The sequence below is a fragment of the Glossina fuscipes genome, unplaced genomic scaffold, assembly GCF_014805625.2.
Source record: "Glossina fuscipes isolate IAEA_lab_2018 unplaced genomic scaffold, Yale_Gfus_2 213, whole genome shotgun sequence".
Classification (NCBI taxonomy): domain Eukaryota; kingdom Metazoa; phylum Arthropoda; class Insecta; order Diptera; family Glossinidae; genus Glossina; species Glossina fuscipes.
In genome coordinates this window covers 1,577,152-1,589,930 of record NW_023998556.1, presented here as the reverse complement: position 1 = coordinate 1,589,930, position 12,779 = coordinate 1,577,152, and the positions used below count along the sequence as shown (strand labels likewise).

Genomic DNA, 12,779 nt, shown 5'->3' with positions numbered 1-12,779 from the left:
TTCTTTACCGTTTCATAAATGTTCTGTTGAACAGAGTGATTGCTACAACTCTTATATTTAGCCTTTTTTTCTGATAAAAAATTGCTTTCCAAGTTCAAAGCAGAATTAATCCCTCCTCTTTTCATAATTCTCTCTTGCATAATAACATTATTCAGAGAGAGAGGGAGAGTTACAAATAGAGGTCCTCCATAACCGTAGGCCGTTATAACGATTTTACCTACTCTACTGAAACAGAGCAGTGGACAAAGCACACCTACCCCCTCCACTTCAAATGTACGCGGACGTTACAATGAAAAAGCCAAACAGCACGTAAGCCGAAAAACATTTCATTTAAAGGGAATTGGAGATATATGATATAGGAAGCCATTAAAAGATTAATAAATGTTGCTCGAACAGTGTGTAGTTTTATCCAAGTTGGGATTAAGTAAACATTTGCCAAAAAGCAATTTCTCAAGAAATAATGAAAACTGTGTTGTAAAGCCAACTTAGGATAGTGAAAGATAAAAATAAAACATATCTGTTGATAAGTTTGCAGCTAATTATGAAATAATGCGTAACAAATGTGAACGTCTTATTGCTTATTACTATGCGTGAATTTTGAAAACTTTTATTCATAGTAGTAGTAATAATGGGTAAATTCACAAATTTGAAAACAATTAAAAAACTAAGCGAAAAGCGAAGAACTTAGTGACTGTGACCTGAAGCACAACAGAAAATTGTTCATCAAAACAGTTTTAATTTGTGAAAGGTAAGTAGTATGTGGCGAAATGTTAATAAATAATCGTTTTGTGTTAATCAATGCATAAATATTAGGCAGAATGCTTTGACAAGAAGTGTGAGCATTGCCAGCATGAAATGAAATGAAAATAATAGCGCTTGATTGTACATGTCCGCGATAGCGCACTCTTGTTTTACTCGTAAAATCACTAATAGGATCAAATGAGATCAATTATACATTGACAAAAGCTACCGCAGCTGAAAAAAGGAACTACTTTTTTGTGGTTTCATAACAACAATACGGGCAGGAGAGACGATAAAAGTGGTGGAAAATGGTAACAAACTAAATTTGTATTTTACCAAACAGGAAAAGATCAATGTACGCTTGTTTTTTATCACTGGAGATGTAAATGTCGACATGTTTTCAATAAAATAATAATAAAGCCGGTGAATAAACTTACCCATTTATTGCCTTAAAGACGAAGGTTGCTCGCTGCAAAAATTTCAATACAGAAATATGGAATGCACAAGGTCATTCACATATAATACAAATAAAATTGGCCCAAGGTGACTGCCATGAGTAACAATAAGATGATGCAAATTACTCTAGATTGGCAAGCACCCAATAACAGCCATTGGGTGCGATCAGAGAGATAGATACTAAACAAGAGAATCGCCGTGTTTGAAAAACCAAGGCTATGTAATTTATAGGCTAGCAACACCCGACCCACTCTGTCGATAGCTTGGAAAAGTCAATGAAGACAACATCAGTTTGTTTGTGTGAAATAAATGACCCTAAAACAAGAATAAGCCTTTTTATTGGACATTGCATTACGTTTGGTAATCCCCCTAGAATTCTCAATACTTTCTCGAGGTCCATTTTTATAAGGAGGTAAAATAAAACGACTCTCCCGTAATACAGCAAAGTGACCTTTTTTCGAACAAATATTAAAAATATGTGTAAGGAAAGCGCTAGAGAATAGCGTAGACAACACCGTCGGGACCAGGAAGGATGGAAGGTTTCAAAGCCAACAATGCTACAATTATTTCTCCTTCGGAGAAGGACGCAGATGAAAAAAAAATCTAATAAGCTTATGGAATAAGGACAATTATCAGACAAAATATTTGTAGATTGGCAGACTTCCCAAAAAAATTCTGCAAAAAGGTAAGCTATTACAGACGAAGCGCATGATTCGAAATTGGCAAATATCATAACAAAGGGAAATTCTCCTACTTCTTGTTTACAATTTATGTATTCAAAGAAGTCCTTAGGATTTCTAAGAAATGTACGCCTCGTTGCATTAATAAAGTTGAAACAGCAAGTTGCTGGAGTTATAACTTTGCCTACAGCTGAAGTATAATGTACAATGCCTAATCGAACTATTAGGACTGAATTTTTTAAATACCCTGCTCTTTTCATCGCAAATCATCCATAAGTGATTAGTATAACAAAAAGGACAGATAGAGGTAAGGCAGGGCTTAAACCAAACCGAAGTGAAAAATTCTAAAAAAATTTCTTCGTAGTCGAAGTCTCATTCCGCGCAACACAAAAAGTTCCTAGGTTTAGCGAAACTTCTTTTAGCACATAAACGTTGATTACTATCAATCACTTGGTTACACGATCCGTTGTCAAATAGACAATTGATGGTGACTGCCTTCAAGTGAAACAAAGGGATCGTTTCGAGGTAACGAAATATTAGTATCCCACCAATAAACAAAATCAAGCAGCTTATTATTTACATTAAAAATGTTAAAATTAATGGATATGAAAAGAGAATATAACATCGAAGGACGTTGTTAAAACCTCAGGAAACATTAAAGATTAAAATCACGCTGCACTATCAACTTATCAGTAGCTTTGAGACGACGAGCAATTGTAGCGCTATCGTTTCGTCGTATTCTACTTTTTAATCATTTACACTTAGTTTACATTTTCTTATATTTCTACATGATGTAAATCTTGCTATAACCTAATTAAGATAACCTACGTTAGTTATAATCCACACTAAAAGTATTATCCTAATTAAGGTAACTTACGTTTGTGAGATTTTAGTAATAACCTACTTTAAAACTTTACTATTTTGCTTAAGCTAGCACAACAATTTATAATATAAGACGCTGACCGCAGTCCAGTTAAAAGAGAAGTATGGTATAGCAGTCAATAAACAAGACGTGAAGATATTATAAAGCGGAATCTTTATTTGAATTTCACTACACAAAGTTACTAATCAGAGACAAGTGCTCTAAATAAATCGCAGTATCACACGCACGAGGAATGTCAATTATGCATTAAAGGAATGCAATTTTGTTTTAATGCACACAAACTTTATTGATGTAGATGCAGAAGGACAAAATATAGATAAAGGTAAGCAATGATAAACCGAGATTAATATCCTTCTACCAGTTTTGGCCAATCTGTCGTACATAAAAATCTCATCGGAGCAAAATTTTCACCATCAAATGGCCCCGGTTTAAGATAGGGTCTCTGTAAATGCGATAACAAGGTAATCAGAATTAATTGAATTTATCGCGTACTCTTAAATAGGACTGCAGCCATTTTCATACAATATTTTCAACAAGGGCAGGGTACTTTTTAGTTGTTTGCTTGCCAAACCGAGTGCCAGAGCGATATTTTTTTGACGGCGTACAAATTCTTTACTAAAAATGTGCTGCGGCAAAAATTTTGATAGGCAGAATACACAGGTTACATCACGGAAAGTTGGTTTAATCCACATTTGAACATTGCGTATCCAAATAATGAAATTTAATAAGAAAAGTTCCATATTTAATAAATTGTATCGTTTGTGAAGCCAGATCCTTTCTCATTGCTGAGATAGCAGGTTTTTGTTGCCAAAAAAATTTATAGAAACCAATGTTTAACTAGCTACATTTAGGACAAGGCTAGCGCAGCCTTTTCTGTTAAAACCAGTGCGTTTAGTGCACACAAATCGGGAGAAAGGGTCGTGAAAAATATTAATGAAAACTAATAAATATATAACTCATTTTCGGTCAATCAGTATTGTAACAAAAAAAAGCACGTGTCACATTTCATTTACTATATATCAGTAAAAAATTCGATAGAAGTAATTTTTGTAAAAAAGTTCTAATATTAGAATTGAATATTGATACTAACATACAACTTTGTGTATTTCAAAACTAATTGTTGCAAGTTATATACGAGAAACTGAATTTTAAAAAATTTCTTACTCGCATTACGTCCTATTTGCAAAAGTCTATGCAAAGTTGAAAATGATGATAATAGATCCAAAATTTATAAAGTTAAAAAAGTAGTGCCTCTAAAGAGGTATTTAAGTCTAATATTTGTAATGTACTCATATAACGCTGTGGCTACACTTTGCACACTTTGTGCCGCCTAACCACGTCCTTAACCGAAGATTGCGCAATCAAATTTGCAAGTTCAATTAAATAATTCAATCTAAATACCATTAAAAATAAATTATTTTACTTAAAAAGCAATATACATTAAATTGAATTATTTTTTTTTTAATTTTCATTAATTAAGGAACAATAGTTTATGTAGACAGATTTACGATTGATTTCAAAATCTCTGTTGGGTGATTTTGATAGATTATATAAAGCAATAATATCACTCGCCTAATGTTTCTCACGAAGAATGCGCATTCTTTTAATTTCGCTCTTTTATTATTATAAATTTTATTAAAAAATCGTAAAAATAATAAGTACGTGTTATCTTTTCCTCTTCAATTACTTGGGGTGCGGTTTTTGACTTTATCCGCCGTTTGACTTCTTTCTTTATTCTTCTTCCAAATAATTTTTCACTAACGCTGTCTCAGTTAGTGCACGATTTTTGAATTTAATTCAGTTTTGCATAATTACCGATTTTTTTCTTTTGAAACTGCTCCAAATTATATCAAGGTAGTTGAATTTTCTGACATGAATATCTGCTTTTAATGAAGGTGCACCTATCGAAAGTTTTGATTTTTCCATTTTTTTCTGCTTTTTCGAACTTTTGTCGTTTTCCTAGACAGTCTTTTGACAACTAATTGTCATCTCACAGTACAAAAATTTCTAAAAAAAATTTGTTTCAAAATGTTTTTTTTTCATATTGTGTAGCATACTTAAAGGGCTCTAAACAGATTCTGAATAGCTCGGGAGGTTCAAAAGAGAAATTTGCCCTAAAGAATTTTTATAATATGTATGTAATGTAAGGTGGAAGTGTAGTGTAGTGTAATGCGTAAACTTACTTCGCCAGCCGGTAACAAACAAAGCGATTTAGTTAATAAACATTTTAATATAAGGAATAATCAATATGAATAGTTAAAATAATGGCATTTGTGTTTAAGACAAAAAAGAAATATATGAATTAAAATAGGAAATAACTAATTTAATTAATAATAATTCAACTCACCTTTTTAAAGAGTCGTCGAATGTACATTCGTGTTACGTATTAAAAAGGCATTCTAATAATTTTAAAAGAAAATAAAATAATAAAACAGATTAAAAGACTAGTAAGAATAAAATCAAAATTAGGCCTTAGACAGTCAGAATCATTCATTTAACAAACTGCATCGCGAGAGAGACGGTACATCTTTGTCGCCACAACATATATTGCTAATTGAGTTTTGTAGACTGGGAGATAATAAACAGTCAAATATGAGGAGGAATAAAGTCAGAGTCTGTGGCGTGGTTCTTTGAGTGTGATGAACTACACAGAGGGAGGTAACGATGTTTGCTTTCCCAAGCTGCAATGTTTCACTTTTACAGATAAATCTTTTTTTTTCTGAATATAGTTCACTTTTTGGCACAGCTTTCTTTTTCTGCTTTCGTCAACTTTCTTCTGTATCTTCTTCTCCTAGTTCTTTAACGAATTTTCTTAAAGAATCTTAAATTTCACAAGCTCTCTTTTATAACAAATTTCTTGTTCACTTATTTAGAAATTATTCGTTTGTTTACTTTCGCCAGATCGCGATTTAACGAGAAAAATAATACTAAATTTCTTAAAAACTTTCCATTTCTATGTAAGAAACTTTGAACAAATTTTTGTTTGAACTCCGAGGCGTTATCTTTCACCAAAAAAAAATTGAGTTTTTTTCTTTTTTTTCCGAAAAATTGACATATCACAGCCACACTCAAAAAAAACTCACTTTCCCAAAAAAAATCTTTTTTTCTTTTTTCCTTCCTTCAAAAAAGAAAAAAAAGGCATCGCCTATTTATTTTTCTACAATTGCACTTAACTAAAAGGTACACGAATTTTTTTGTGAGACTTCTCCCCTCACGTCTTAACACACTAATACAATAGGGAGTAATACATGGCATCCTTGGAGAAGTCGAAAGCAAAGAAAAAGGTGATTGTTGCTACACGAATTTAATCAAAAACGCGAAACAGTTCTTTACAATTATAATTTTGCCAGATTTTGCCCAGCACGTGTTTTCTTGAAGCCTGGTGTTATCTGTCCATTTCAATGTCGAAGATTGCAATTCTGCTTTCAAATGAAGCACTCTTCGTCCAGGAGAGTGGACGATGCTCTTCATCTAAAAAAGCAAACATATTAGTTGTTTTACCCATACTACCATATATACAAATTGGTATAATGCGGAACATTTGCGGCACAAATCTTGCGGAGAAGAGGAATGAATGAGCTAGTCCACCCGACTATACCATAGTCAGTTGGCAAGTGTGGTTCGCTGTGTCTATCTAATTAAAAAGACATCCTAAATAAGCAGTGTGACTAAGTTAAACAAAAGTTAAGCCAATCCTGTAAATTAATTGTCAATTTTCTTATAACGTCGTTGTTATGGTACTTATTGTGCAATAATTCAGCTATTGCTGCTTATTCCCTATTATTGACTGGTTTCCCAGCCTCAGCTATGAATCTTCTCACCACCCACGACTCGTTAACTAATGTCATATCATTATCAGACGTTTCCATTGAACCATCGACCGTCGACCTAACTATGCGCCATCCACGGACCACAGTGCACTACTGATGCAATATAATCAAATTACTCACAATAGTGCACTTTAAAAATGAACTTGACAATAAATATATACATTTACAATTATTTGTAAAGTGAATGGGTAATGAAACGAAAAAACCCACTATTCCGATTGAACAAATTACCTTTCCAAACTATGCAACTAAGCAATTTGTCTTCTTCTACGACAGGCGGATTGGTTCCTTCGTTTATATTACGTTATTTGGCAATGGAGCAACATCGAGACCGGCGGAAAAGGCGTCTTGTGTGATGTAGAAAAGCTCGTGCGGACGTTTTAAATTTTCTTATGTTACCGGAAAAAAAATAATGCATATCGCTATTGTGACGCGTTGTTCTACAACAAACGATGATTAAAATATTCCTAATATTTATTGAAGTGATTGGATACGTACGGAACCCATCTTTATTTTTGTAAGCCTGCACAATATGAAGAATGTTTTCTAAACGGGCATATCTTCTTATAAGAAATAAGTCCGCTGATTTTATGAAAATTAAACGGAGGCTTTTATTTATAAAATACAATACAAGGATTGATTTGCAATGCATTTTAAAGCATTATAAATTCTTTATAGGTAAATGTTAATGAATTAATATGTTATAAAAAATAAAAAGTTCAAATGTGTTTTTTTTCCATTATGTATCAATATCGTTTCTTTTTATTTATTTTGAAAAATAAACGGAAATAGGGGGCAAATTTAATATTCTATAAACAATAAAGATAAATAAACACAAAATTATATAGATATCAATTAAAGCCACCTCTATTAAATAAATCAAAGAGAGAAAGGAAGAGGGCAAGGAAACAAATTAATATATATGAATAATAAGAGAATATTGGTTTGCCCATTTAAAAAAAAAAAAACGTGAAATGAAATAAATGTAATTTTCGATGAATGCAATTAAAGGGAACAAATGTTAGCACGCAGTTAAACGTTTAACGTTAATACCGTCAAAGATAAACACTTTTTGGAATCAGCTAAAAATGGAACTCCCATTTTAATAGCCTTTCTAATTGCAATCAATTGCTAGTCGTGGAATGATTCCAGAAATTTAATGTTTACTGCCTCAATTTTCATTTTATGCTCTCAAAACTTAAGCCTAAAACGTTGTTATGTGCACACAACATGAAATACACGGATATATGGAATAGCTTACCACCGCTCCATTTATTCCCGTTGACTTTTCTATTAACGAAATCTCCTTCGCTTAGCGTAGGCCTTTGAAAATAAGTATGAGTTTTATCAACACAGCAAATGACTTCAATATACGTTTTAATCATCGTTTATTTTATAACAATGGCATAACACAAATTACTTACCACCTAAAACGTCGAATTTCCGATAAAACCACAACTTCATCGTGAAAATAACGCTCCAAAGATTTACTTTCATTTCTTTTACAATTTCTATGTAAAAACCGAAAACGTACATTGTCCAATCCTCAAATAAAAATCACTACCGGCTATCTTTAGGCCCCAATCACTCCAAAATCATTGCTAAACATGTAAATCGGCACGACTTCGTCGAATGACCGCTCGTGCCAAATTTTCGTAAACTATAGCTAAAAGGCACGTTTAAAGCGCGAAACTTCTGTAGAAATCTAGATGTAACAAGTGATACAAATACATATATATATATAAGCTGCCCACAAATATGAAAAACTATGTACTTGCAAGCTACGTAAATGGATTCGATGTGTCTCGCTTATGCTTTCTACGGTTTATAAGGATCGGTTTCCGCAAATCCAGATCCTTTTATTGCGCCAAATATCACAATAAGAGCACAAAAATTGTTCTGCCCGAAATTTATATGTAAGATCAACATTACTTAATTTTTTAATAATATCATCTTAGTAGTAGTAAGAACGGTGGATTTTTAAAATTGTTTTACACCGATATATGAAAAGATTGATTGATTGATTGAGCATTGGCCGAGTGAGAGTATTAACTAAACAGTTCGAGTAGAAACCACAAAAAAAAATATACTTAATTATACTTACCTTTCACAAATTTAAAATTTTATGTTTTAGTTTAGCCGTTTGTAAGTGATCAATTTTATTTATTTGTGGTTTCTCTTTAAACCACTACTAACTCTGCAAAACCTACATTAATACAAGAAAGACTTGTGCCGTTGACAGATAGGAAAAAGCGTGTTTCTTGTGTGCAGATATAATCAAAAGAAAAACGGGAATTAATGACAAACGGTTGCAAACGATAGCATACGTAATTCACTCGGAAAACATGAGAGACAATAAAATTTTTCATACACAATTACCTTCCACCTTTTGCTGTCAACGACCCGACACCCTTCTAGAGATGGATTATTATAAAAAAAAATATTATATGCGGCATCCACCTAGTTGCGCCTTATAATAAATCCAGTTTGTAATAACATAAATTTTAAACATGGCAATGCTGTAACTGATCATTAAACCGCTAACCATCGACAGTCAAAATATTTTCTTCCGTACATTTTTTTCTTTCCACTCATTTCAAGCAAAAAGCAGGCATCAAAAAAGTATGAAAAACAGTATTTGATTTGAACAAAGATTGTAAAAATGAATTTATTTCCATCGAAAAAAACCATTCACATGGAAGTACGTGTAAAACCTAGTATTGGGTGAGATTTTCTCTAAATGATTTTTAAAGCAAAAACAAGTAATATATCGGTTTTTTCAGAAGATTATCAGAAATGGAAGCTCCTCTAACGGAGTCATTAAAGAGATATCTTACATTCGATCAACTGCCTTTTAATAAAACAGTAAAATTTGTCTTTGAAGGTGCCGACTATGATATTTTACAACATGTTGACTCGGTCTTCATGGAAAGTGCCAACGAGACGGTGGGCAATACCATAACAGACTTAAACACCTTTAGTATTTTAATTTTTGCAGGATTTCGATGTTGACAACGTAGTATTTCACTTGTTCACCCTACAACGTAGGCCCATGGAATTGGAAATATTTGACTCAGAAGCTGATGGGGACAGCGAATCTATACCGAGCTCTAATCATTGGCTTTTACCCTCTCCGCAATTTGTGGGCTTATGGGAGAATTTACTCTTTGAGGCTGGTTTAAAGGAAAGGCTCTTCAAATTTGCTTTATCTGCTCTGGCCTTAGCTCAACATCAGGTGGATCCTAATGTGATAATTTGCAATCGTTTGCTACTGTTGCATGGACCTCCAGGGACTGGTAAAACAAGTCTATGCAAAGCTCTGGCTCAAAAACTATCCATTTATACACGTACTGCGTTCCATTGCACTCATCTTATTGAGATAAATTCTCACTCATTGTTTTCGAAATGGTTTTCTGAAAGCGGTAAATTGGTAATGCGTTTATTCGCTAAGATCCATGAAATTATTCAAGATTCGCAAAATCTGGTCTGCGTTCTTATCGACGAAGTAGAGTCGTTGGCTTATTCCCGCAATTGTATGTCCAGCCAGGAACCTAAAGATGCCATGCGAGTCGTTAATGCCTTGCTAACGCAATTAGATAGCATTAAAGGAAAAGCAAATGTATTAGTTCTGGCTACCTCTAACTTAGCAGAGACTATAGACTTAGCTTTCTTAGATCGTGCCGACATTAAACAATATATTGGCTTACCTAACGAATTCGCTATAAGAAAGATTTATGAATCGATGATATATGAATTAAAACGTGTTGAAATATTGGATGGAGAACAAGGTGGAATCTTTGAAGATCAATTATTGCACGAATTAATTACTTTTAGTCAGGGTATGAGTGGTCGTTCGCTAAGAAAATTGCCATTTTTAGCACTTACATTCTACGAGGAAGAGGACAACTGTCCTAACCAACGTAAAATACGCCTAGAGGTATTTATTCGCTATCTATTGCAAGCAATGAAAAAGCAAAAAGAAGACCACCAATTAATGGAATTTGACAAAGAATAGTTCAATGCGTTTAATACATTTTTCGCCTTTAATAAATATGGAACCAATTATTGAATTTCCAATCCTCTCATTGATTATTTAATTGTATGAACGGCCGTTTTGGCGGAATATGCTTACGTACAGATAACGACCATGATGACAATGAATTACTTGTCTACAGCTTTAAGCAGTTAGTTACGGCGCTTATATTGTTTAAAATATATTCAAATAGAGGTAGTGATTTTTATTGATAAACCTTTGTGCTAATGGAAATAGAAGAAATTAATTTCGTTGTTTTCTTCAAAATGCAAATTATAACCGTAATCGTGTCAATGGCCTTTTAGCGACGCATCTCATCACTGGCAGTGTTATCGATCAAATTTGCAAAACGCACCGCACGTGCCGTGCTTTCCATTAGCTGTTTGATGCATTTTGCGGATTCCGCATTTTTGAAACATGTGTAAGATAGCTTTATACGAGGTTAAGAAATAAATAAATAATTGCTAACTTGAAATTCTTAACATTAGTATTAGGCGCTAATTTGTTTTTGTAATGTGGAAGCCACGTTATCAGGCCAAGAAAGCCTTACGTTGGTTCATTGCATTAGGATAATCGATTATGACGTAAAAACTGACCAGATTACAACATAAGCAACCGTTCTATATAAAACTGTTTAAGCATAAATTGATACGATTTTTCCGTATAACCTACGTTTGAAGATTTCTTCAATAGATGCAAATGGATTTGCGTTTAGAGTGTTATAAACCCCGGGATTGCAATTGCCTGGCTAAAATAAATAGAACAGAATATTTGTTACAAACAACAACAAACATGGTAGCTAGATTTCCGCAGATTTTGTGGTTCAATTACTATTAATGAACGGTCACGATTACTTGTCATTAAAACATTGAATAAACGACAGGTAGTAAATACAAAACTATGTTTATATTGACATTATTGCAGACTACACAAGTGAAGGTATAAGGAAAGGTAATTTACTTTTATTTATTAAAATTGTTCTTAAGCAGGTCGAATACGGAGAATGCCTATGAAAACAGTTAGTTCATAAATTTGAATCTATATTCACATATAGGTAACAAAACGTGACTTTCCAAACAGTACCAGACAACGCAAATAACACTAAATATTTATGAACGGTTTTAATTCTAAGTCAATTAGATGGATAGTCACATATCTGAAAGCCAGCTTTCGCTTTTCAGCTAGTTTTGCTTCACGTATGCGACAATATTCAGCAATGCTTGATGACTTTCCTTTGTTGCTCGCTTATACACACACCTATTAAATACACCCTCATATCTGTCAAATTACGTGAAAACCAAATGAAGTGAAACATAATGTTTGCGTATAACGCAAAATCAGTTAAACACATGTATAAGTGGTTATAAAAAAGTGGAAAATACAATTAAACGAAAAAAAAATGTTTTCGGGTGAATATATTACTTTCTTTAAATGGAAATGTAAATGTTGGCACTCATTATTTATATTTTAGTAATTAATAGCAAAAACAGTGCACCTTGAAAGCCAATTAATAGTAATATATGTATGGGTTTCGACTTTGTTTTGGAAAAATAAGAAGAAATTTGACGTATGTTTGTTCACAAACAAACAACATGATGCATTATGTACTACATTTCCAGATCCTAAAGAAAACTTTGAACTCTGAAGTTGGGCTTTGAATTTCCCATATTTTAGGTTTATTTTACATATTTATACATTAACATGCAAATTTATCTACAACGAATGTATACTGTTTTAAAACAACTTGCAAATTTAATGTTATGTTATAAAAATAAAATCATCTTAAAGCGTCGTCAAAATAAGTTGTAAGAGCTGCAGAGGTTAAATCCCGATTTCCTGATTTTCCACTTTATAGTGCACACATGTGTTGAATCATACCTGCTTTGCGCTCTTCCATTAAAGCACTCCATTAATCTTAAAAAATGAGTAGGTTTAGTGTATATACGCCAAAATATTAAAGAATATGTAAATTAACTCACAACCATTCCATTCACGCTATGCTCGCTTTTTCGTTTTATGACATGTTCTCTGTCCCGTGCTCGTTTCCCAAAAAAAATTTAAATTACAAATCCAATAATGCAATAACAATTACGTCCAAGAATGATCATGTAATTGCAATATTGAACTTATATGATCATTCTTCTCAAAAGGAAAGT

General features: G+C 32.9%; 1 protein-coding gene across 2 annotated transcripts; it reads left to right on the top strand.

Annotated features, from left to right (window-relative positions):
* The first annotated feature begins 9,131 nt into the window (after nt 1-9,131).
* LOC119642087 (pachytene checkpoint protein 2 homolog) lies at nt 9,132-11,706 on the top strand. 2 transcript variants are annotated; one of them, XM_038041061.1, is made up of 3 exons: nt 9,132-9,314; nt 9,377-9,536; nt 9,589-11,706. In XM_038041061.1, the coding sequence occupies exons 1-3, from the start codon at nt 9,253-9,255 to the stop codon at nt 10,603-10,605; spliced, it is 1,239 nt and encodes a 412-aa protein (XP_037896989.1). In that variant the 5' UTR covers nt 9,132-9,252; the 3' UTR covers nt 10,606-11,706. The 2 variants fall into 2 exon arrangements, with proteins under 2 accessions (XP_037896989.1, XP_037896988.1); XM_038041060.1 differs by having other exon boundaries at nt 9,374-9,536.
* The last annotated feature ends 1,073 nt before the right edge of the window (nt 11,707-12,779 follow it).

What these genes read in the sequence shown, in the direction of transcription:
- LOC119642087 (XM_038041060.1), top strand. Translation starts at nt 9,253, where the DNA reads ATGAATTTATTTCCATCGAAAAAAACCATTCACATGGAAGTACGTGTA. An exon ending in CGTGTAAAACCTAGTATTGG is followed by an intron (nt 9,315 to 9,373) that starts GTGAGATTTTCT and finishes CGGTTTTTTCAG; the next exon opens with AAGATTATCAGAAATGGAAG. An exon ending in TGGAAAGTGCCAACGAGACG is followed by an intron (nt 9,537 to 9,588) that starts GTGGGCAATACC and finishes TAATTTTTGCAG; the next exon opens with GATTTCGATGTTGACAACGT.